This window comes from Martes martes (assembly GCF_963455335.1).
Source record: "Martes martes genome assembly, chromosome: 4".
In the NCBI taxonomy this organism is placed as follows: Eukaryota; Metazoa; Chordata; class Mammalia; order Carnivora; family Mustelidae; genus Martes; species Martes martes.
In genome coordinates this window covers 79,045,985-79,071,337 of record NC_137891.1, presented here as the reverse complement: position 1 = coordinate 79,071,337, position 25,353 = coordinate 79,045,985, and the positions used below count along the sequence as shown (strand labels likewise).

The 25,353-nt window shown below is 36.2% G+C and overlaps 1 protein-coding gene across 1 annotated transcript in view; it reads right to left on the bottom strand.

The window, feature by feature from the left end:
• Window positions 1-25,353, bottom strand: part of PCMTD1 (protein-L-isoaspartate (D-aspartate) O-methyltransferase domain containing 1) — a 66,076-nt gene that overhangs the window by 20,962 nt on the left and 19,761 nt on the right. The window contains exons 2-3 of the mRNA XM_080800071.1: window positions 16,269-16,699; window positions 3,467-3,569 (exon numbers count right to left, since the gene is read on the bottom strand). Of these exons, the coding sequence (XP_080656197.1) occupies window positions 3,467-3,569; window positions 16,269-16,575 (410 nt within the window). The 5' untranslated portion in view covers window positions 16,576-16,699. The remainder of the gene's footprint in view (window positions 1-3,466; window positions 3,570-16,268; window positions 16,700-25,353) is intronic.

The window sequence follows — 25,353 nt, the reverse complement described above, 5'->3', positions numbered from 1 at the left end:
CCATACCCACTCCCTTTCATGGTGTCTAAGGCTGCTTCTGCACTACAATGGCAGAGTTGAGCAGCTGCTACACGGATCATTTAGCCCAGGAAGCCCAAAATAGTTACTATTTGGTCCTTTACTGGAAAAGTTTTGCCAATATTTAGGAAGACCTTTGAAATTAAATGTCAGTTTTATAAGGTAATTTCAGCAATTCTGGAAATACCATAGGTAGAACAAAGGGATAAACCATACAGGAGAGCTCCCTCTTCCTGCCCATCTCCAAATACAGTAAATTCAGAGTAGCCTCTCCAAATTATTTCATTTGCTGATACAAAAGTAAGGCATGGAAACTAAAGTAAAGTATATATATTACAACAAAGATTCTTTCTTCTAGAAGAAGAAATGCTACTTTCAAGACTCAGGAACCAAGCCTGCTTTATAAAACACACATTTGTACTTTTTAAACAGTCACCTTACCATATATACACACACACACAATATATATATATATATATATATATATATATATATAGTTTATAGATTATTTCCCATCTACTACATTTAGAGTTCATTATGATTTCCAACAGATTTATAAGATGCAATTTAAATCATAAGTGACATAGCAACACTTTTGAAAAAAGAACTGATAAAAAAGATCCAAATAAACAGGTTAAGTTAAGATTGGGAAGAGTATTAGGTTTTAGCGATCTATTCTCTGTGTTACACATAATCAAGGATGATCTGGTACTAAGGAATACAAAAATAGCAAATAATGTAACAGAGTTACTTTATGTTTTGTTAATTAAAATATGTATTTTGATAACTCACATACAATTAGCCATAATGAAACTGCTTGGAAATGGGATTTTTAAAATGACTTGCTCCTGAAGTTTTTCTAATCCAAAAAATTTAATATCAATGGAAATATCACCCACAAACATCAAGAAAAATTGCGAAGAAATCATCAAAACACAAGAAAGAAAGAAAACCATTATACCTTTAGAATTTCTATCACCGAAACCAAGTAATATAAAGATCAAAAAAGGAGCCCAATGAGTTACACATCAACTTCACTAAGCTTACAACCATTCACTATTTTACGGAAAATGAAAAATTTTCCCAGTACTTACTACTTTTTGTATGCAAGATACTTTTATAATCTGAAAATTTTTACTAACACTTCATAACACTACTGAAAACCAGAATAGATAACATTTCCAGAACTAGTTTTTTTAGACTGGTTTATCAATGTCTGAATCTGTTTTAAAAATAAGCTTCTTTCTTCAGAAAGAACTAGATTAAAAAGTCTGACTAATTATTTAACTAAAATTACAAGACCACTGAAAATTATAAAGAAACATTTATATCAGTCATGTCACCATATTTTATGATTCATCATTTTATGAGTAACAAATCTGCTTAACAGAATAACAACAAAACTCAAGAAATACAAGGAAATCTGATCATTTTACAATTATATAGAAATAATTTCAGAAAATTTTTTAAAATTGAGACATAAATATATAGTCTTCAAACTTCTCTGTTGGGGATTATTTAATATTTAAATTACATCAACATAGAAATTCTTTGAATAAAGACATATTTTACTGTTTCCCAGGACCATGCCCACTTGTCAGCAATAAACTTGAGCTCCAGAGATACTTGTACAAAGGTGCTTCAGTGATTCAAGGTTCATCCTTGAGTGTGTTCTGCCTGAAATGTATTTCTATCTAATATATAATAGACCTTAAGTTAGACCTTAAACATTGGCTTCTACTAATAGTACTTTTATATTTTCTAAGTTCAAATGTATTCACAAAGTCCTTATGTATACACTCTTTCAACATCAAAACACATACAATAGGAATTCAATAAAGTCAACAAAATTCTATAGCTCTAATAAACAATGTAAAAAATTCTCATTTCATGTCTTAAGCATTTAACATGCTACAAATCATCAGACAGAAACACGAGACACAAAAGAATGGTGAAACTGAATCCCAAGTTCTTATAAAACAACACAGGCTAGAAACTATTTTATTTCTGTCAAACAATTTGTTATTCTTGGAAATAGAATATGAACCAACACGGTAAGCACTTGAAAAATGATTCAAAATGTAAAATGTGAATTAAATTTTAACTATTTATAAAGACAAACAGAAATAAGATAAATGATGGTATTCAGCAAGTTGATGCAGAAAATTCAAATAGCTTGCTCAAATACACTGTATTAATTATAGAACAAAATAAACTTGAACGTTTTCCAACTCTCTCAAGCCTGCCTGAGGTCTTTAATAACCCAATCACAATCATACCTATACACACAAGACCTCTCCTTCCCTTCGTAACACTGAAGATTTTGTAGCAGTTTTCTGTTCTTCAACCAATCAAGTGCCACTTGCCAGAGGACAGACACATGGGGCCAAAGGCAAGGGGAGTAAAAGCAAAGAGCAAGTGGAGGGAGAGAAAAGGCAGAGAATGGAAAAGAAGGAAAATACACTCCAACAGGCACTCACAGGGTCTTCCCTGCTTCCTTCATGGTACTGTCTCAAGCTTAAGACTCTCTGGGAAAAAACCCTCAGCTCTGACTCAGACCTCCAATTTCTCAACTCCATGGTCATAGCCAGGGTGTAGAGAGATGAGTGAAGAAGACCCAGTCCTAAAAAGCCCAAGTTGGAATTCTGGTTTTATACTAAAATTTTGCTATAGAAAGTGACTGAGTTGTTCTTTAAAAATATGAGTTGAGAGATATAAATGCTGTCAAATTTTTACAATCTCACAGAGTTCATGGATTTTAGCATAAGACACTGCTGACCCATAGTTCTGACGCTGCTGAATTTTAGTAACATTACACACCAAGAAGACTCCCCTGCCAAGCTAAGGACCAAAGTCTGTGCAATATTTCTTTGAGACAAAATAAGAGTTCAAAACCGTGGTTTTCTAAAGAAACTGCTCAAACACAACCCTATCACAAAATAGATCAAGGTATTTCTATCATACTTATCTCTAGCTATATTACAAGGTAATTCAATGATTTTAAATTCAGTGTTTTTAAAAAACTCCTTTGTATGCTAACAAGTATCACCCTTATTTTATAAAGAGGGCAGATCTCTTAAATACCATTCCAAAGGTATAAAACGAGTTCCAGAATTCTCTAAAGCCAAGCATCTTTACATTCTTTTTCCAAAAAAGTACTTGTATGCTATCTAATGAATGAAACATTACTATCACTAATAAAGTGATGGTAATACAGAATTATAAGTTATTTATTTGCAATTTACTATAAGCTTAGGTGGAACAAAAATTACAGTATCAAATAATTTTTCTAACTTAATTTCTTCAGTCATTTTATACCACACTGATTTTTGTTGCATTCAACTGAGTAATTCAGGATCAATAAACTAATAGCACTAAGGAACACACATGTTGTATATATCTACTTATCAGCTGCTTTCAAACCAAAACTATAGATGTCAATACTTACTTATCAAAGCTATCACTATTTTTGATGAAGCTCTCCAGTTTTTCCTTGGCATATTCCACCACATCTGAATGAAGCTCAATCCCATGATTTATTCCAAAAGGACCTGCAATTGTAGCAGCAGCATTTTTATAATATACATATATATATATATATATATTAGTAATATGTCTTTACAGAGCTCTTTTAATTTCTGCTCATTTATCTATCACAGGAGCACTTAAAGGCTTAAATATATGCACATCTGCTAGCCAGATTTAAAATGCTAAATGGAAATCTCACTACTTACATGGCTTTAATTAAAAATGAAGAAAAGAAAAACAGAAAGGCTAAGTAATAAAGAGTTCTCTCAAGAGAAAAGCTTATCTGTCAGGACAATATTGACGAAGAAATAATTATATTCCTACATAACTTCTTTACCATTACATTTTCATTTATCATTTCTAAAAATCTGGCAATTCTAAAATGTGTGAAACCATGGGCTAACATAGATGCTATATAAATATCTCACACCAACCCACTATATGTTAAATTCCTGGAGGGCCAAGACCACATTCTATGTTATGCCTTTTGTAGCTCCCAGTGTCCAGCAGAATGTGGCCATCGCAGAGCTGATGTTACTCTCCTGTTCTAGCACACTTCACACTTCACTTAGTATTTCTTTTTACCCATAGCCATCGATAAGTGACATCACAGGAATGAGAAAAAGACAAGTGAGCCCAGGAGATGGTCCTCAGAAGGCATCCTGGTATATTTCGCTGAGAATATGACCTACAGGATTCACATTTCCTAAAGCTTCTGTGCATTACTGCCTGCCCCATGAGACACATGAAAGTAACACACACACACCAACTCCTGTTAGGCTAGTTGCGTTTGAACTTCCAAAATTGAGCCGAACAGGGTTTTCCACTCTATATTTTTGTTACATATTTTGTTATTTTGGAATTGGTCTCCTAGGAAAAAGTTTGAGTATGTATTTATTTTCTCTATCTTACACATACTTTCTATATCTTAGGAACTAATTAACTCAACATGCCTCCTACTGAATGTCATTAAAATACAACATAAGGTGAAGTTCTACTGACCTCTTAAGATTTTTTTAAATAACAACAACAACAAAAGTCACCAATTACCATGTTTGAATGTTCAGAGGGCACATGAAAAAAAAAGTGATCTAGAACTACCTTAACTATAAAAATTAAACCAAAATATTTGGAGACTATTTTCAAGCCAGAATCAGATAATGCTTTAACCTACTATATTTCTATCATACTGCATTTGATTAGTATTATTAAAAAAAAAACAACTGGCTCTATTTGAAAAATTTATTTAGATAAGGAGGTTAAATAAAAAAGTTTTCCGATCCATCAAAATACAACAGATAGAATTACCTCCCTTTGTACTGTTTTTATACTTTTAAATTATTCTGATGCAAACTTGAATGTTTTGATTCGTTTTTGTCTCCATATGATTGAACCGTCTTCATCTGAAAACTGAAACATCCATCTGATAGCATTTAAGACCTCTTGTAATTCCTTATTTTACCATAAACTGAGTCAAACAAAAACACTTTTCAAAAAAATAAAGTGGCTAAAAACTAAACTTACAGAAGAACACATGGTGACATCTCTTTTTAATTTATACAAAATCTGAGTATTTCGATAACTTGAATTTCCATAAGGAATTAAAGAATGTTAGGAACCACTGAATAAAGTTTTCCTCATTTAAAAACTCAAATTAAACCACAATTATTTAACATTATGTATATAATAAGAAAAATACTGTTCTATGAAATGAATTCCTTTTACCCTTAAAGGAGATCTGTTTAATGTAAAACAGAGACTTCCATATTTTCATCATCCATTAAGAATCTAGCTATACTAATCAACTATTTTTATGAACACAAAACAAAACTAGGGCTACATGGGTAAGAGATCAATGAAAAACATCAATACTGCTGTATTTGAGGTTTCCTGTTAGGACCAAATGCATAAGCACTGCAATAAAGGTGTCAAGTAAAGAATCTGGAAATCATGGCTTCTATTCAGTCTTTCAAACTGCCTTCTTAACAGAGGGAGTCAGACCTTCAGAGTTCTAGATCAAAGGGACTACACAGGTGTTCATCACTTGAAGACACCACTGGTCTCTTTTTCCTTTCCTTACTTTCTGCTTATAGTCTAAAACAAAAGTGACAACTTCTGGAAATAAGATTAAAGTTCATTCAGAAAATATCCTAAGAATGTTTTTCATATAACTCGTTTTTTACATTACCTTAACATAAAGTGAAAACAATTTCATTAACATATAAAGGACTTAACAATATCATAAATAGACATGCAGAATAGACTATGTATTAACTTCTAGTGCAAAAACATTTATGCTTTTTTTGTGAATAAAATTAAATAACACAGAGAAGTACCTTTATCACTAATAAACAGTAATAATTAATATTGAAAAATAAATCTAAAAGAATGCATTATTAAAAGGCAGAACTTAAATAGCAATGTCACAAACATCTCATTTATTTAGAATGTGATATGCAACTAGAATACAGCAAGCGTATGATAAAAATGTAGCGTGATACTGTTTATTAAAACTCATATTTGACATCTATATTAAATAGAAAACTAAAAAAGCACACACAGCTGCTTCTAAGGAAAAGGAACTAAGAGATCTAGGGTGAGAAGGACACACTTCCATCATTACATATACCCTTTGCCTAAAGTGTCTTGACTATAACTATACCTGTAACCTTTCAATCAAAAAATAGTAAGCTAGTCAAAGAGATGGGGAAAAACTTCAGTATGAGACTTTTCAAATTAATAAAATAAATAGACAATAATTCTGACAGAAAGGTACAATGGAAAGGTCAATGGAAAAAAATGAAACAGTATCCAAAAGACAAACTTTGTCAACACTTTCTAACACCATGTATCAGATAAAGTGCAAATTTAATTTTGTATTCAATAGTTTCCAATGCTATTTTGTATTTTCCAATGTGAAGTTTTTCTGTAAAATGATAAACGCATCATTTTTGTAATACATATTTTTTTTTAAAAAGTACTAACAGTTGACCATTACCTTTAAAGGTAAACATTAAAGAAAAAATTGAAATATATCCAGTACACAGAAGTCAAAGTTTCTTAAGACATAGTTACTAGAAAAACCTAGGTATCCTATGTAATATTAGATGTGATTTTTAAGGCTGGCAAAGGCCTATTTATTAAGAGCAATAACAAATATAACAAAATTCCAATATAATAAAATCGAGACTATTTTTCCTTTGTAGTAGTTGGATCCAATCTACCTCATTTATCATCTATCAGTGAATAATCAAAGCATATTTATTATATAAAGGTCAATAATTACTAGGTTTAGTAATCTATACAATATCTAGATCTTTTTTTTTTTACATGTATGTTGACCCTATGTGACACCTAATACTCCAGCTTCCTTCTCTGAGGCACCCTGAAAGGCTGTTTTGAGTGTGGTATGCAGGTTAGAGCTGGCCTAAGGCAATCCAGGGAAATCAGGAGAGCTTCACACAACATTTTAATGAAGTTTTCAGTGCCTTCAGTATTTTGTTTTAGTGAAGCTTATTTACAGAACACAGCTACAGGAAAAAAAAAAAAAAATCTTCATGATACCAAAACCAGAAGAGCTCTCAAGATAAACTAGTTTAAGATCCATCATTTCAACTGAGGACTCAGATCTACATTCTATGGGGTGGTAGGAAAGAGAGTGGATTTAAGGTTAAATGTCCTAGTTTCCAATCCTGGTTCCTCCTCCTAACGGCTGCATAGATCTGAGACCAGTCACTTACCCTTTGCAGTCTTTCTTACTGTGTAAAATCGGTTCCTGGGAAAACCAAGTAAATTATGCTTTAATTTACATAGTGCTTTACACACTACGAAGTACAAAACGGGTACAAATTATTAGAAATCATAACATGTCCTCTCTCTGTATACAGAACTGATGAGCTACAGAAGCAAAACTGTAACCTCTAAGTAGTTCTCAACCCTGACTGCATACCTGGGAATTTTTAAATAATAATTAAAGGTAGATTGAATTTAATTTGATTTAAACTGTAAATGCTTGGTTCCCACCTTAGGCAGGCAGAGGGAATCTCCTAGGGTATGGCCCAGGTCCTGCCGATAACCTTAAATGCCGCCCAAGTTAAGCACAGTAGCCACATCCTCCTATTATTTAAAATCCGTTTGGACTATCCAAATCTCTGCCCTCACTGGTAAAGTGTTACCAAGAGTTAATAACTGCAGATAAAAGCATTATGGATAAAACTAAGTATTTACCACAAGAGGGAGCAGATGAACCAGTTTTTTGGTTTCTATGAAAACCAGTGTAAAGTTTCTCAGTAAGAACTGAAATATGTAATGTGAAAATATCTTCTAGGAAGTTCCAGTGATATTTTATTACTAATTTCAGTTGTATACAATAAGGCATCTTTGGAAAGACTTGTAAGTTTCTAAGAATTCAGAGAGTAATAGGTAAGCAGACAAGATTAGGTTTCACTCCTGTGAACACCCTGGAGTATAACAAAGAAACATATAAGTGTAAAGGTAGGTAAAGGAAAGGGGAGTAAAAGGAATCAGCAAAAGATTAGGTAATCATTAACTAGATAAAAAGAAACAGCTCTCATATATTGACACTTAAGATACAATTAATTTCTTATGGTTTCCCCATCCTATTATATTACACAAAACGAGCACATTAAAGAAAAACAAACACTGTCAAATGTTTACTGAGTCTGGCCATGTTAGCGTAACCATTCTGAAGCTAGTTGGATTACATCCAAGATTAGACCAGAGACTTGGTTCTCTGTTCTCTAGGTTTAGGAATGGCCTTAACAAGCAAATCCTGAAAAATTTTCCAGAAAGTTCCAGTTCCAGTCCCTCAAGCTCCTCTCAGCTGATGGATTTATAAGCAGTTTTTCTTTATTACACTTAAATCTCAGACATGTATTTAAACAAAATCTGAACATTTTGGTTTAAACGGTTACAGAAAATGGATCCAAGCCCCTACATAAACTACATCTCTAAAATACCAAAAACAGATATCACAATCAGCTCGTTTACATATTTCCACCCAGTAGGCTAATAGTCAAGTCTAGTATCTTCACAATTTATGACTATGTCTACAGTGGAACATTAACATCAATTGTTTCTACGAAATTCAGTAAACTGAGAAAAAGCTGTGCTCACCTACAAACAGAAAAGGTTTCAAAGCTAATTTAAACAGCTTTAGCTTTTTATCTAAATTCTTTTTAATGCAATCATTTCCCCTGGAAGCCATTTTCAACAGCTCTTTCATTCCACTGAATATTTATTTGTGAAATACCTGAAGATATGCTGGGGCCAGTATAGTGACCAATTCACATAGTATAAATACTATGAACTAAATGAAGAGAACAGTCAATGAAATTGACACAATGCTTCTACAGCTAGTTCAGAGATGATAGGCACAATTTCAATGTTACAGGATGTCTTCTGCACTCCTGTATCCTCAGCAGATGGCGCAAATATTCGATATAATTAATATTTTTTTAAAAGAACAGTAAAGTACAAAAATGTAGCTATGGGGCGCCTGGGTGCCTCAGTGGGTTAAGCCTCTGCCTTCGTTCGGTTCAGGTCCTGATCTCAGGGTCCTGGAATGGAGTCCCACATTGGGCTCTCTGCTCGGCAGAGAGCCTGCTTCCCCCTCTCTCTCTGCCTGCCTCTCTGCCTACTTGTGATCTCTCTCTGTCTGTCCAATAAGCAAATAAAATCTTAAAAAAAAAAAAAAATGTAGCTATGGTCCCAAACTTAAAAGGCTCACAACCAAGACTGAGGCAAATGATATACACAAAGCCTAAAATGCTTTTTTTCATGTCTTAAAGTATACTAGCAAAGGTCATTAAGTATATGTCAGATCCATTTTATGTTATTATCACAGAATAGGCATCCCACAGAAGACAGAATATAAATACATTCCTTTCAAAAGAAATCTTACTAATTTTAGCTGTTGATAGGAATCTTCTAAAATGCAATACATATTTTCCTTTACATACCTAAGAAAAATATGACTTCAAGTCAACTATTATCCCTACAATCATGTGAGTAGTATGCAAAAGGAGAGGTATCCCAGACTCTATGAAGCTATTCTTGAAGTGGAAAGACAACCAGATAAAATGGAGAAAAGGAAAACCTTTTAAAGTATGCCTTTTGAGGGGCACCTTGGTGGCTCAGGTGGTTGAGTGTTTGATTCTTGATTTCTCAGGGTTGTGAGACCAAGCCCTGTGATGGGCTCCACTCTGGGCATGGAGACTGCTTGGGATTCTCTTATCCCTCTGCCTGTCCCCCAAAAAACACACAGGCATTCTCTTTCTCTCTCAAAAAATAAAAATAAAAGTTAATAAAGTATGTCTTTTGGATTTTTTTTAACCCTACCAATATGTTACCTATTCCACAAAACATAATTAAAGAGAAAACAGTACGATGTCCAGGTTTCCATCTAAGTAATTTTTGGGAGGAAAAAAGTACCTTTCACCAGAATGAGAAACACAACAGAAGGAAAATTTAGCCAATGGAGACAGAAGGGGACAATGCAGAGCAACCTGGGGTCCATTTCTGGCCCCTCCTGAGCCATTCTCAGGCAAATCTCTTAATATTTGGAAGCTCATTTTCTCTTTTGTAAAATAAAGCAAATAAACAACCAGGATGACTTTTTAGGATTTAAAATTATTAACAGTTTGAGTTATGTTTCCCCAAGGAACAATGGTTCATGGGTAATTTGGTATTTATGGCCATGTGCACAAATGACTTCAAAAGCCACCATCTAACAAATTTTAAGTAGAGAATTCACAAACAACAGGAATCAACTGTATTTGGTACAAGGATAATCTTGAGTTGGGTAGAGTTAATCCCGAAGGTAAATAAAAACTCAAGATGCTCAGAGAACAACCTTAAGATTTTTCACACCACTGAGGGGATTGCCTTATAACTTCAAAGAACAGTAAGAGGACTTAGAACCAGAAATTACTATGAAAACTTTAAAATTTCTAAAACCTATACTATTTCCTAATATCTGAGATTTTTATTACTGATTGTTGCCCAGTAACAATTAGCAGTAATGTCGCATAAACACAAAATCATTTCTTTTTAGAGGCAGCAGCAATGAAAGAAATGGTTGAGAGTAATGACATTCACTCCACAACCAGAAGTGAGGGGGAAAAAACCCCAAGATATAGAAAAATAATGGCAACTCAATACAGGCTATGTGGGCAGAAGAAAAGATACAGAGAGGCCTAACTAGGACTAAGAAGAACAGTTTAAATAGTAACAAACTTTACTGATTTTAGAAAATGACTAGCCTAAATGAAATGTTTTTTTTCAAAACAGATTTGCACAGAGCCCAAAATAAAAGCATATACCAAGAGCCTCTGTAATTCTTAAAAAGAAAAAAAAAAAAAAATCCTCCAAAAAAAAAAAAAAGGCGGGGGGGGGGGAGGAAAAACTGAGGTTTGGTTTAAGGAAGAAAATGTGGTCTACTTTAAAGATTTTATTTATCTATTGGACAGACAGAGATCACAAGTAGACAGAGAGGCAGGCAGATAGAGAGAGGAAGGGAAGCAGGCTCTCCACCGAGCAGAGAACCCGATGCGGAACTAGATCCCAGGACCCTGGGATCATGACCTGAGCCGAAGGCGGAGGCTTTAACCCACTGAGCCACCCAGGTGCCCCATGTGGTCTACTTTAAAGAGAACCCTGAGAACCTGCAGAATATGTTTTGTCATTTCAGAAAGAATGGGGAAGGGGAGCTGAAGACCACTCTGGATCTCCCTGATTCTCTGGCTCAGTGAGCCAAGATAGATCTAAAAGAGGTGTTTAAGGACCATGAAAAATTACTTGAAAACTGTAGTTCTGATAAAGGGCTTGTATCCAAAATATATAAAGAAAACTTATAACTCAATAATAAAAACACCCAACAACTTAATTAAAAACTGGGAGGAAGATTTGGAAGTGCATTTAACTAAAGATATAGGAATGACTAAAAAACACAGAAATGGATGCTCCTCCACATCATTTTAAGTGCAAGTTAAAAGCACCATGAGATAGCATTTTATACCTACTAAAAACAAACCAAAAAAAAAAAAAAAAAAAAACCACACAGCCATCTGTGATAGAACCTCATTCACTGTGGGAATATAAAATACTACAGCCACTTTAGAAAATACTTTGACAATTTCTTTAAAAAGTTAAACAAAGGGGCACCTGGTGGCTCAGTCAGTCAAGTGTCCAATTCTTGGTTTCGACTCAGATCATGATTCTCATGGGTCATGGGATTGAGCTACACTCTGTGGGGTGTCTGCTCCAAAGATTCTCTCCCCCTACCCCTCCCTCCACTCACACTCTTGTGCACATTTTCTCGCTCTCAAAACAAAGATCTTAAAAAAAAAAAAAAAAAAAAGTTAAACATAAAAACATAGAGTCCAGCAATTACATTTCTAGGAATCCACCCAAGAGAAATGAAAATGGATGTCTACACAAACATCTGTACATTTTCAATGTTCTCAACAGTATCGTTCATAATAGCCAAAAACTGGTAACCCAAATGCCCATTAAGTGGTGAATGAACAAACAAAATTTTTTGTGGCATGTCCATACAATGAAATATTATTCAAGCATAAAAAGGAAATACTAATACATGCTACAGCCTTGAAAACATATTGCTAAGTAAAAGAAACCATACACAAAAGACCGTATCTTATATAATCCTATTTATGTAAATGTACAGAAAAAACAAATTTATAGAAACAGAACATATAGCTAAGTGGTTGCCAGGGGTTAGGGTGGGGACAGTGAGTGGATTCAACCAAGCATGGGGGATCTTTTGGGGGTGATGGAAATATTCTCAAACAGAACTATGGTCATGTTCACATAACTCTGCAAAGTTACGAAAACTTACTAAATTGTACCCTTAAAATGGTCAAACTTTATGGTAAGTTGTATCTCATTAAAGGGAGAAGGGGAGCTAAAATGAAAGTTAAAACATGAGTATCTCAAGTCAAAGGCAATCTAAGGGCAGCTGATTAAGGACCATTTAATGTCCTCTAGTAACGAGATAAAGAGTATAGAGACCAAATATGATGGCAACATGTAGTTTAATCAGCCTTTTGGACAATACAGCAGCATTGGAAAATATAATGTTGGCAGTGAGTTGCCTGTTAAGCACGTAAGTTTGCCAACTGTTTTAACTTTGGAAACTAATGTAGTGCTGAGGTAGTGGCAAACATAGTATTGGAATGATTCTGGCAGTTTCCCAAACATTTCTTTTTTTTTTTTTTTTAACTCATTTAGATGTTTATTTACTTGACAGAGAGATCACAAGTAGGCAGAGAGTCAGGCAGAGAGAGAGGGGGAAGCAGGCTCTCTGCTCAGCAGGGATGCTGAGGCAGATGCAGGGCTTGATCCCAGGACCCTGAGATCATGACCTGAGCGGAAGGCAGCAGCTTAATCCACTGAGCCACCCAGGCGCCCCAGTTTCCCAATCATTTCTATTAACTCAAGAACTAGTCAAGAGACTAAGGAAGTCATTAAGCTGGATGAACCCTCATATTATAAGTTTAGAAAATGGGAGTGAATCTCTAAGCAAAAAGGATCAGAATGGAGAACCATCCCTACCTGAATCAGAAAGAAAATCAGACTAATTTGCCTTCATAAACCTGATGAGTTTCATAACGCAAGTCTGGGAAACAGAGGACTTGGGAGCCTTCTTCTCTTGGACCCTGTTTTTCAACAGGACTCCCTAGGTATGGAAAGACAGTAGTACTGAGAGGACAGATAAGTAAGTACTTGATTCTTTGTGAGTTCTAGGAAGAGTCTTAAGGTGAAGCAAGTGGAACAAGAACTCATCTTCAATGTGAAACTAAACAAGTTGTCTAAATGAGGTACACTGGGAGTCAGAGCAATCCATTCTCCAGGTCTGGAGCACAAATAAATTCCACTTATGAATAACTGCTTCAAGTATACTTTAATCACAAGCTACTTCCTGAGGTTAAGATAAGCCTAACTTCCTCTCACTGAACAAAAGCTCTCTCAAGACTGCAGTCCATCCCCTCCAGGTGTGTTTCTGGAAAGGCAGTGGGAATTCCTCAGTGAGCATTTTTGTCTGTATTACCAAACCACAGACACCCTGCTCTATCTGCCTTAGCCACAATTCTTCCAGATCATGATCAGCATGTCCTCAAATAAGAATCTCTGCCTATGGTGAGCACCTGTCATCCCCATCTTGTGACTAGGAGAGAAAAATGGCTTTGAGCCATGATATTACAGTTACTTAATAAGGACAGAACTTCTGTTACTAAGGTCACTGTGAAGCAATGAGGCCAAATCTGATTCACCATACTCAGAAAATTGTAGGGAGCATGTAAGCACCTTTCTTTGGGTCTACCTCCTTGACTTAAAACACTCACAAAGCAAACCAAAAAAGGGTATGCTGGGTTAACAAGATTAAGCTTCCTCAGAAGCTAGACAGTTCCAAAATTTATTAGCCATAATCACTGTTTTACAGACTATTCTTTCTGCCTTTCCATCTTCTTTGAAGTGTTTTGTCTTTCTCACCAAATGACCATTCCCAATCAAAAAGAAAGGAACTTTATCTTGGTCTTGACTGCAAGGTCACACACAGATAAACCCTGGAATAATGTCCAATAACCACAGTCATACATGTAACCAAAGACCATGACTCCCTGGAGCCTTGTAAAAGAAGGAAAGTATCAACTGCATTATGGATCACTTACGCAGGGGTCTGTTTCTCATTCAACATACAATAAAGTAGTGAGGTACTTTGAGTGTGCATCTGGCCACAGGAATCTCTTGGAGACTGAGACTGAGGAGTAGAGTTTAAGGGGGGCAATCTCACAGCTAGCAAGGTTGCTAATTATGAACCCCCTCCTCCCTGCAGGCCTTTGGATAAGACTGACCTCCCTCAGCCTGAGCCAGCTGACAGGGCTAGAGAGGTAGAAGACAGGGTAACAGGTGCTCTGAGGCTAGCCAGACATGCTAGGAAGCCTGGACTCCAGCCTAAAGGTGCCAGAGCTGGTCAAGAAATGCACTTTCAAAATGGCAACTCCCATTTTTTAAAGGCTCTCCCTACTCCCTCAACTAAGTTCCTTTGATGTGGAGACAGTCTCAAACACTGAGATTCCTTTTTCGAAAATTAAGAGGTATGTGGGGTTCCCAAACTGCAAAGAAACTGCTGTCTCAGGAAAGGCAAGTATACCAAATTTAAATGTAAGGTGCTTAATTTCTTTCATGGTAAAAATTAATACTTCACTACTTTTTGAGCATATCACTATGAATCAGAAACTTAGTAGTGACATCAAATAGACTGTTTTATGTATTAGGTTGTATTACGTAATAGGAACTGACTCAGTTGTTTTTATGAAATAGACTGCAGGTTCTATAACTAGAAAAGAACGTAAGGAGCTACAGTAAGTGTGTGAGAAAGGGTAATTTCAGGCCTGAAAATGCTTTAGAAGTCATTTCATGTGACTATGTAATTTATTGTCAAAACTGGGACACTTTGGGAAAGAAAAGGACATTATAAATACTGATGCTAGGACAAGAGGGATAAACTGGGACCCAGCACCCTGGGACAGAGAGTCACCCAACTAGAGTATACTCATTTCTCTATTCAAAATCCTTCAATGATTCTCCATCACTGCAGAGTGAATTTTAAACCACAGTCTCATCCCTAGAACTCAGGCATATGCTTCAACTATGGCACATACCATACTGGATGAAAATGGCTGATTTTTCTTGTCTCCCTCCTCTTGCAAGTCTGTGAACTCTAGGACAAGAGTCTACATTATGGGCCTTGATAGCGTTCTACCTTAAGGCTTGTCACAAAGTAGCACTCAGTAAATACGAAGTGGCTTAGTAAAAATAATGGTTGTTCATCCTCCACCAACATCCTATGGTCTTGGCACATGTTTTCCTCCATCCATGCCTCTTCAACCCACATTCTGTATTTTGCAGGTGTCACTTCCTAGCTATGAGACTTGAGGCAAGTTAGTTAACCTCTCTGAGCCTCAGTTTACTCACCTATATAGACAGGAACCGTAACAGTATATACGTCACAGGATTATTAGGAACATTAAGTGAGTTACTCTATGTAAAAGTGATTTAAACAATGCCTCACCCTCATAGTAAGCACCCAGTAAGCTTCTCAAAGGCAGAGATAGTTGTACCTTTAGTTCACTGCTATATACCTACACCAGGAATAATGCCTGACAGAACAGACAGTAAGTATGCTAAAAGTTTACTGACATAATACTTCTCTTCTATTTTCATCCCAATCCCTTGTTTTGCCTCATCAGTGCCATATACTCTATATCCCAAAAACTCCTGTATTGCTACCAAAAACCTGGCTCCATTCCCTTTAAAATGGGACACTGGTGACTAATGAACCCTCTAAGCCAGCAGTCAGTCACAACCCTTTACGTGAAACAGACTACATGATACCCCTGACCTTCCTGTCTACCAGCTGTTCAATTTTAAGTAGAGACAATGATTGAAAAAACAATTCCAAAGGTTTCTTAAGTCTAGGATTAAATGCACAAGCTAACTTTCAGCATCAGAGCAAATAATAAAAAATTACTACTGCCTTGTGTTTCTACACTTAAGGAAGAGAACTACTTTGAGTACATACATTCAAAGATATACAAATTTACAAATCCTATAAATCATAAACAGTAATACAAACTCAGCTTATTTTTTAAAATAAAATTTTACAAAAATAAAATTACCTAAAATTAAGCCCACCATTGTACTTAAATATCCGGTTCCACTTCCCAGGTTAAGAAAAGACAATCCTGGTTGAAGTTTCAATGCTTCCATAACTTCAGAATAAATGCAAGGTGCTGACAAGTGTATGTTCCCATGCTTCCAGGCTAAGTCTTTGTAAGCATTGTCTCGGTAGCCTTCCAAATAGTAATCTCCGCGATCAATCGCTCTGAAGGCTTGCTCCACTCTTTCAGTGCGGATATACTGAGCTTCTTTTAAGTTATCAATTAAGTCATCATTATCTTCCCCAGCACTCACAGCTCCTCCCATGATAGTATTCAAATCAAATCATAAATTTTAAAATGTAATAAAATTAGCAGAAATGGCTTCCAATAATGTAGTGTGGTTTGTTTTCCCTTTAATATTGCACTTGATTTCCAAAAATAAATTAATCCTGAAAGGGAAGAATAAAAATAAACAGGTTTAAATTAATGCTCACAGGAAAGTAATTCCAGTTTATTAAATACATAATAGTCATCGTAACTATCATTTTTCAAGGACATATTCTGTTTTAGGCATAGTTTTAAGTTCTTTAAATATATTACTTTATTTATTCTTTTAACAACCACAAAAGGTAGCTTAAGTTTGATCTCATCTGTACAGATGGGAAATCTGGGACACAGAAGGTTTCAGTCACTTCATACCATCAGGCCCCATATGATAGCCATTAGTCAGGCGTGGCCACCTAGACCAAAATTAAAATTAAATGCAATTTAAAATTCAGTCGGGCACAGTAGCCACACTTCAAGTGCTTAATAGCTACATGGCCAGTAGCTGTCACACTGAACAGAGCTTCTCTAGAAAGTGACAGTGCTGGGATACAGTCCCAGGTCTTTCAGACTTCAGAAACCATGCTCTTAAGCATTAATTAAGCCAGGTGGCCTTTGGAGTACCATGAGTCTAGTTCAATATGCATAAATTACCTGACTGATTTAAAATTCCTAAACTTAAAAATCCACTAACACCTAAATGCTAAACATCTTAAACGCACCACATAAATTCAAAATGTTAACACAAAGTAACATATTACCCAAACACAGATTACAGAATATAAAAAAAACACAACAGATCCACATGTTTAAAATGTACACACCCACACACAAGTACAGACATATTGAGATTGTTTTACTTGGTAAACCCCGTGGTGATAAATAAGGAGACCACAAATTTTATTAACAACTTTAATGGTACACGCATCAGAACATATGTTACACATACAAACACAATAAACTTCTTTAAAGGCAAATTCAGCATCTTTAAATGAACACATTAGTGCAACTTGATAAACTAAATTTCAATACATCATAATGAACACAATTTAATCTTTATTCAATTACGGTTAATAAATTCATATAACAATTTCTGAATTAATACATCAGGAGAAGGGAAGTGAAAAATGAAATGCTTACAGCCAAAAACAAGAGTTATGACAGCCAGACTATGGCAAGGCTGTAAACTCACTCTTGACCTTAGAGAAGAAAAGCAACTGATGCTTCGAGCTTCATCAGGGTCCTCACACCTCTGGTACCAACCTGCCTGAGCACTACTGGGGCAGGTGCCTCACCAGGTCCTGTCCCTGTCCCCACTGCCTGCCTCTGTCCTCTTCCATATTTTCAAATGATCTCCTTAAACTTTCTGAGTAGAGGAAATACTGTGAACTCATGTCACACTCCTATTTAAATTATTCAAACTTGGGGCACCTGGGTGGCTCAGTGGGTTAAGCCTCTGCCTTCAGCTCAGGTCATGATCTCAGGGTCCTGGGATCGAGCCCCACATCGGGATCTCTGCTTGGCGGAGAGCCTGCTTTCCCCCCTCTCTCTCTGCCTGCCTCTCTGACTACTTGTGATCTCTGTCAAATAAATAAATAAAATATTTTAAAAAAATAAATTATTCAAACTCACTTATACAAACATGGCTGGCTCCAATGCCCCCCACACCCCAAAAAAGAAGTAACTGAAAAAAATACATGGGTTCATAGCACCATTCTTCTCAACGAGTGTATTTCATGGCATGTAGTACAACTGGAGACATCAATCCACTCTTCCTTCAACAGGTCTTAGTTTGGACATCCTTTTATAGCCCAAGCATCTCAACTCGCTGAGCACAATTCTAGCATTTGAAGTTGGGGGGGGGGGGGGGCACCTGGGTGGCTCAGTGGGTTAAAGTTGGTGTGGGTATTTTTTTGTTTTGTTTTTTTACTAACATGGCCTCTAAGCACAGTTAACTTTTTTACCTGGTACTCAGATTGAACGCCCTCCCAAAATGAAAGAAAAACTGCTGCATTAGACTAGGAGGCAGCTTCGGTTATGTCTCCAATGTTGATCCTACCTCAGGACGTTATAAGCCTAATTCTGACTGTGCAGACATTTAATGGCTCTCCCGGAAATGCTGTATTTTACTAGTCTGAAAAATTATTCCACAAAACAACCTAATCCTTCTCAGGTCCTTCTGAACTCTAGCCTGTCCAAAATTATCACAGCAAAATAAACAAACGTTGACTTTACTGCACAAAGGTGCACCCCTGATGAGAAAGGCAAAGAGGAAGACTCCGACCAACAAGAACTACTACCATTTGCTGGTGAACACTGTACTAAGTGTTTTTTGTATATTTTCTCATTAAAAGCTACAATAAGCCTCTGAGGAAGGCACTCCTACGACCACTTTCAAATAGAAATAATGTGTAAAGGACTAGGGCACTACAATGCATGTGACTGTGGCTAAAGGAGCCCAGAGGAAACTGGATCCAGGGATCCAGGAAAGCTTTCTTAAAAAGGCATGGCTTGTGTAATGCAATTAAAGGACTAAGGGAATTAAAGGCTGAGGATATGGCTGGTATTAAAGCAAGAAAGCAGATACCACTACATGTAGTTGAGTACCTTCCAGCACCGTAAGACACTTATCCGGCAGACCAGTTTTTTGTTTGTTTGTTTTTTAAAGCCCGGACCCTTTTGAGAATCTGATATTCTGAATGAGAAGTTTCATATCCAACTTCAGAAGGATCCTGAGTTCCTACAGACCCATGAGTTAAATCTAATTTAAGAACATCTATTAGATGCAAAGAAGTTAGCCACAGGTACTAACAAGGGAGGGAGAATTACATTTACATTGTAGAAAGTGCAGCATAATTTGTGTTTCTGATCTACTGCAACACACCAGAGACCAAGTACTCAGAAATTTGGGAAACACATCACACCTTGTTAACAAGGAGCACCGCAAAAATTTGAAGCCAGATTTCCCAGACTCCTTTCCCTATTTTGATAGGAAAGATGAATACATCTAAACACAAAGCTGTAAGATATCCAGGAGGGAGGCGGTCAGGAAAGGTTTTATGGAATAAGATGTGCAATCAGTTACAATGCATCATGTTTCTTTAACACAAATTGTTAATTCATACATTTAGGTTACGTAAGTTACATAAGGTAACAATGTGCAGATAGTGAAGAAGTTGTGGTGGTTTCCATGTTCATGTTTGGAAGTGACAGGAAGGTACAAGCTTACACATATTAAAAAGATACCTTAGCAACTTAAGAAAACTTTCAGTAAAAAGCTGAAAATAGAGAGTGTCCACCTCTAAGGCAATTCAAGTGGTCTAAGGAAGCTGTGATTGCAGACCAAAAAAATGTTAAGACACTGTCTCTAGAGAAAAGCAACATATTAATTGAGGCTACACCCAGATTCAGATTTTTAAATTTTGATAAAAATATACATATGCAAATAAAACAATATCCATAAGCAAATTATCTTCTAGAGCCTAAATTTAAGAGGAAGAAGAACCTTAGGGTTTAAGACTATGAATGACTGACTGTGATGCTAACATGCAAATCCCAGTAGATTTAGCTATGCTAAAAATTATATTTTTTGTTTTTTTTTTTTTTGTTGGTAAACTGGTTACACAGATGCATAGGTTTTCAGTAGTATGTTCCAAGGCTGTTTTTCCCATAAGTCCTATTGTTTTGCAAAAGATTAGTGGGTGTTTTCTGATGCGATAGAAAAACTCAGTACTAAACTTGTCAGGCCCTTGAAAGAACCTTAGGAAACATGAGGGTCCTCAGACCACCCCTGGAGAAGAGATGGCATGAAAAACTACAAAATGGGATGGGCAGACCGTGTTAGAGTTATACAGTGTTGGTGTTATGGAACACCAGCCCAGACATGGGGGTGGAGACAAAAGGATGGGAAGATTTTCCTAAATATGAAGACATGGTAAGTACAGAGGCAGAAGGGAGTAGAGGTGTTCAAAACAAGCAGAAAAAGACAAGGAGACAAGAGGCAATGCACCCACCCACTTACGGCACTACAAATAGTATCGAAGAGCCGAAGTTCAGGAATAGAAAGTAGTCCTTGGAGGCTACAGCAATAAAGAGGAATGAAAAATGAAGCTTGCAGGCCACACACACACGGAGCTTGGACTTCCTCCCACAGACAATGGAGCCAAAAAAGGCTTTTTAGAGAATGAGAAACACACTGACTAATTTTAAAACAAGATGTAAAGGAAAAACCAAAACTGTAAAAGAAAGTGAATACAATTATACATTATTTGGTCTGGGGAAGACAATATTTACGTAGTCAGAACAGTGAAAACACAATTGCTGATTCAATCTGAATAGTCATTTAACCACACTAGAACACAAGGGAATAGGTAAGAGGGGCATGGAAGTTAATACCTCATCTGTGATTATAGGAAAGTAAATGCTATTTAAAATTAATGAATTTAAAAAGAGCATCTTAGTTAGCAACATGGAGGTAACTTCCCTACCATGAAATAGCTGAATGCATTAAGTTCCCTCTGGAGTGTGAGCCTCTAGGTGGAAGCAGGTAAAGCCAGGAACTGCTATACTTTGTCTTCAGGAAATCACCTGACTTTCCAAATTGTGTAAATGCATTATTTGAACAAAACTGGCAAGTAAAACTGAAAATAAAGGGGATACATAAATATGTGTGTATGTATTTTTTTAACTAGAATAAAATAAAAGACAAGAGAATATAATTTCCTAAGGAATAAAAATATATTTAACGAATAGGCTACAGTAGAAAAATCGAAGAACAAAAAAAGAGATACTAATATAATAATTTATACTACAGAGCTTCAAAGATAAGTCATTTTATCATATACATATTTCTGATAGTGGGTGGAAAATGAACTATTATAAATTAAATTACATTTTTATAACACTTACCAATTCAATTATAATAGTAGGTGCATTTGTAGAAAATTTGAAAACCAATCAATAAAAATTACTCATAACCCTAATATTCAAAGAGCCACTGTTAATATTTACTTTCTAAGCATCTATCCACTTTCTTTTTAACACAATATTAGTATTATATGGTATATATTTCAAACTTCTGCTTAATATGTCTTAGAGATTTTCATGCCATCAAAAATTCTTCCAAAATCCAGAAGTGTGATATCCCACCACAAGGAGGCACCAAAATGTAATCAGTCCCCTGACTGCTGGACCATGAATTTTGGATTATAATTAATGTACATGTGAGGAGTTTGCAAGTTAAAAATCTGTAATAAATATCGTTATAATTCCATAATAATCCCCTAACTTGAAATATACTTCATTTTTTTAAAAAGATTTTATTTATTTATTTGATAGACAAAGATTACAAGTAGGCAGAGAAGCAGGCAGAGAGAGAGGTGGAAGCAGGCTCCCTGCTGAGCAGAGAGCCCCATGCGGGGCTCAATCCCAGGACCCTGAGATCATGACCTGAGCCGAAAGCAGAGGCTTCAACCCACTGAGCCACCCAGGCGCCCCGAAATATACTTCATTTTTATGAGTAAAGCAAATACTATTAAAAAACCACCATAGCTTTAAGTCATGGAAGCATTTGCCATTTGTTAATTCTGAGATAATTCCATCTAAGTCATGGAGAAGTGCCAAATACAAGTCAACAGATCAAGGTCTAGCCTTGGTCCCACTGATAACTTTATATATGGCTCTGGGCAGGTTCTCCAGAACATCATTTCCTCACCTGTGACATGAAGAGGCTAAATTCTATGATTCCTAAGGTTCCCCAGAGCTCTAATTTCCCTGCTATTTTGGCATCAAATCCGTATTTGAGTACAGCTCAGTTTTAGTTATCCAGAAATGTCTGTTCATGCCTCAACATCTGTTACTTCGGTCACAGTTTTTGGTGCCCGATTCCTGCCATTTTCTCTAATGTGGAAAAGAAAAAAAAAAAAAATTAGGAGTGTTCAAGTCCTGCATTAAGTAATAAAAGCAAAATATGGAATCTAAGGAAAAGAAGAAAAGGCAAAGGCAAAAGAGAGAAGCATCAGAAAATAAAAGAACAGCTTATGCAGATATGTCTGTTTGAGAAGAAGTTACCATATTTACTTACAGAACACAATTTCACTCCTTGGCATTTTCTTTCTAGTACAAGTGTCTGGGGTACATACATTCACATAAGCTCTCCTGAAATGATTTGCAAGGTGTTCCAAAAGTTGTTTCTAGTCTTTCAAAATAAGATATGTAGTTTTAATGTATTTGGTTTAGGGGAAGATCTACTGAAGGCCTAGTTCAATATTATGGGTGTCTTTCAGGCAGCTTAAGGATGTTTTATGGAAGGTTAAAGACAAGTCAAAGGAGGCGGGAAGCAAACAGATGGCAGGCAGATGTCACAGAGTCAGAGAATAGAATGAATGCTGACTCACTTTCTTTCCCTCCTAGCAACCAGTGGCAAGCAGCCAACTGCTGCTTGCTGCTCCTTTCTCCGCAAAGGTGAGGACAAAGCTCACCCAGCTTTGGTGTAAAGGAGACTGGTGATCCAAAGGAGGAATACACCATTTGAGGGCATGAACAAAGGATCTTTCCTCCCCATGCTCTCAAAGATCTTTTCATGGGAGTCATGTATGAAGGCTACTTTGAGTGTGGCAACAGCTACACAGGAGAAAAAATTTTCTCAATGATGGCAAACAGGTATGATGAGACATAAATACAGAAAAATGAAAGAAAGAAAAGGCTAATGAAGGGGTTCAGAACAAGTCTCCCCAAAATGTGCTACTTTGACATGTGGACCATTTTGAGCTGAAAACAATCAAGACCCAGCAGACTAAAGAAAAACTTTTACCTCCCTTTAAACTACCTAAAAGAATTTAGTTAAGGACCCTGGTCCAGAGAAGAGCTATTACCAAGATAGAACTTTTTTTTTTTTTTTAATCTGAATGACCTATCTGTATAGCAAGGCAAACATCTAATTACCAAACTTCTGTTGTTCTTCACATCCTGTGAATCACCTCCTCCCCTGTGACATCCCAGGCCCCTCTTCTACTTCTTAGCTCCTGATGGCATGTAAGCCTCAAATGCCTGCCCAGCTTACCCTTGGGTTTCCCTGTCCTTGTGGGGTTATCACATAAATGCAATTTGTGCAATTAAATTTTTCTCCTGTTAATCTGTTTTATGTTAATTTGATTATCAGACCAGCCAAAGAACCTAGACTAGAAGGAAAATTTTTTCTTCCAACATTAAAGTTCGCCACTCATTGTGCCTATTTATTTCTAGTGGCCTCTACTGCATACAGGACCTGGGCTCTACTTCTTCACCAAAACTCTATGAAGAGGCACTAACTTCATTTTACTAATGAGACCAAAGTCTGGAGAGAGCACAAGACAAGCTCAGAGCTCGTGAACAGCTGAGCCACAACTCAAACCCAGTTTGGCAAGCCATAAAACCCTCCTGAAGCAGAACAATTTACAAAGAGGCTCCTGCCCCATAATTCGAAAGCAGAGTTTCGTGTCCTTGCCTAAAAAGTTTCAGATCTCTTTCCCTCTCTCTCAAACTCTCATTTCCTCTTTTTCCTTCCTTTTAGTATTCTTGGTACCAAAAGAAGAATGGAATGGTGGAAATAAAGCAGCTGATGTCAGGTACTGACTGCAGCCTCAGGCAAATTATTTAACCTGTGATCTTCAGGTTCCTTGTCTATAAAATGGGAAAAATAATAACCACATCATAAATTTGTAAACCGTAAATAGTGCATGGGACATAAAGCTTCTAACATACACATGTCCAATAATTAATTCACTTTCTTTCACATCTAGGACAAAAAAGACACATTTGAAACGTTCATTTGTAAACCCAAAAGACCAGACAGGGAAAACAAAAAAGTGTCAGTTCTGAAATCTAGTGATCACCTAGTGACTTCCTTAAGACAGAACTACGGAATAAAATGTAAATCCTAAAGTTAGAAGTGTCAGGGAAAAAAAAAAAAAAGCCAAGGAACAGTGTATACAGAAGCAAAAGGAAAAACATACCCATTCACATATAAGTTGATTGAGAGATGTTAGTGTAAAAGCAAAACAAAACAGAACAAAAAAAACAAAAAACAATGCAGAGCCTTCTGTCATGCTCTGGGCCACAAACTCTGCCAAAAGGCCTACATTAGGACCAGGGCCCTCTGTACTCACTTACATGGGCTCAGGCAGCAGTCAGGTACTGAACCTCTCTCTTTGGTAGCTTACAAGCTAACTTCTACCTGTGCTTATTTTCTCTAATGGAGCATTTGTTACATACATTAGCAAAAATTATCTGCCTTGTGTAGTTTTCTTTGGTTTGAAATGTTTTCTGTCCAAACTGTAAACTCAATAATAAAGATAAAATAAAATGAAGATAAAATACGTAAAATATTCATCACACCTGTAAAGGTGTTAGCAAGCATTTAAACATAAAACACTGTAGGAGTAACTTCTAGCTTTCTACTTTAGGACATCCTTTTAATTTTTAACATATCTAACAGCTACAGCAAAGTGAAAGTATAATTTTCTTTTACTGTCCCTTGAACTCAGGAATCTTCATCCGATCAGACAGCAGATACACTACTGTCTCAAGATAATTAAAAATCATATGCTCCCTAACCCTTCAATTCACTACTACAAATTGTTTCAAGTAACAGAAGTAAGTTCTGTTGGAAGCAAGTAGGTTCTATATTTTAAAATTCAGCAAGTTTTAAGATGCCTACATTCAAGATGTAGGCTTTTCAGTCATATTCTCAATTCTATTCTAGTCTTGCTTCCTGTGCCTTTTCCTTCTCTCCACCTTCCCC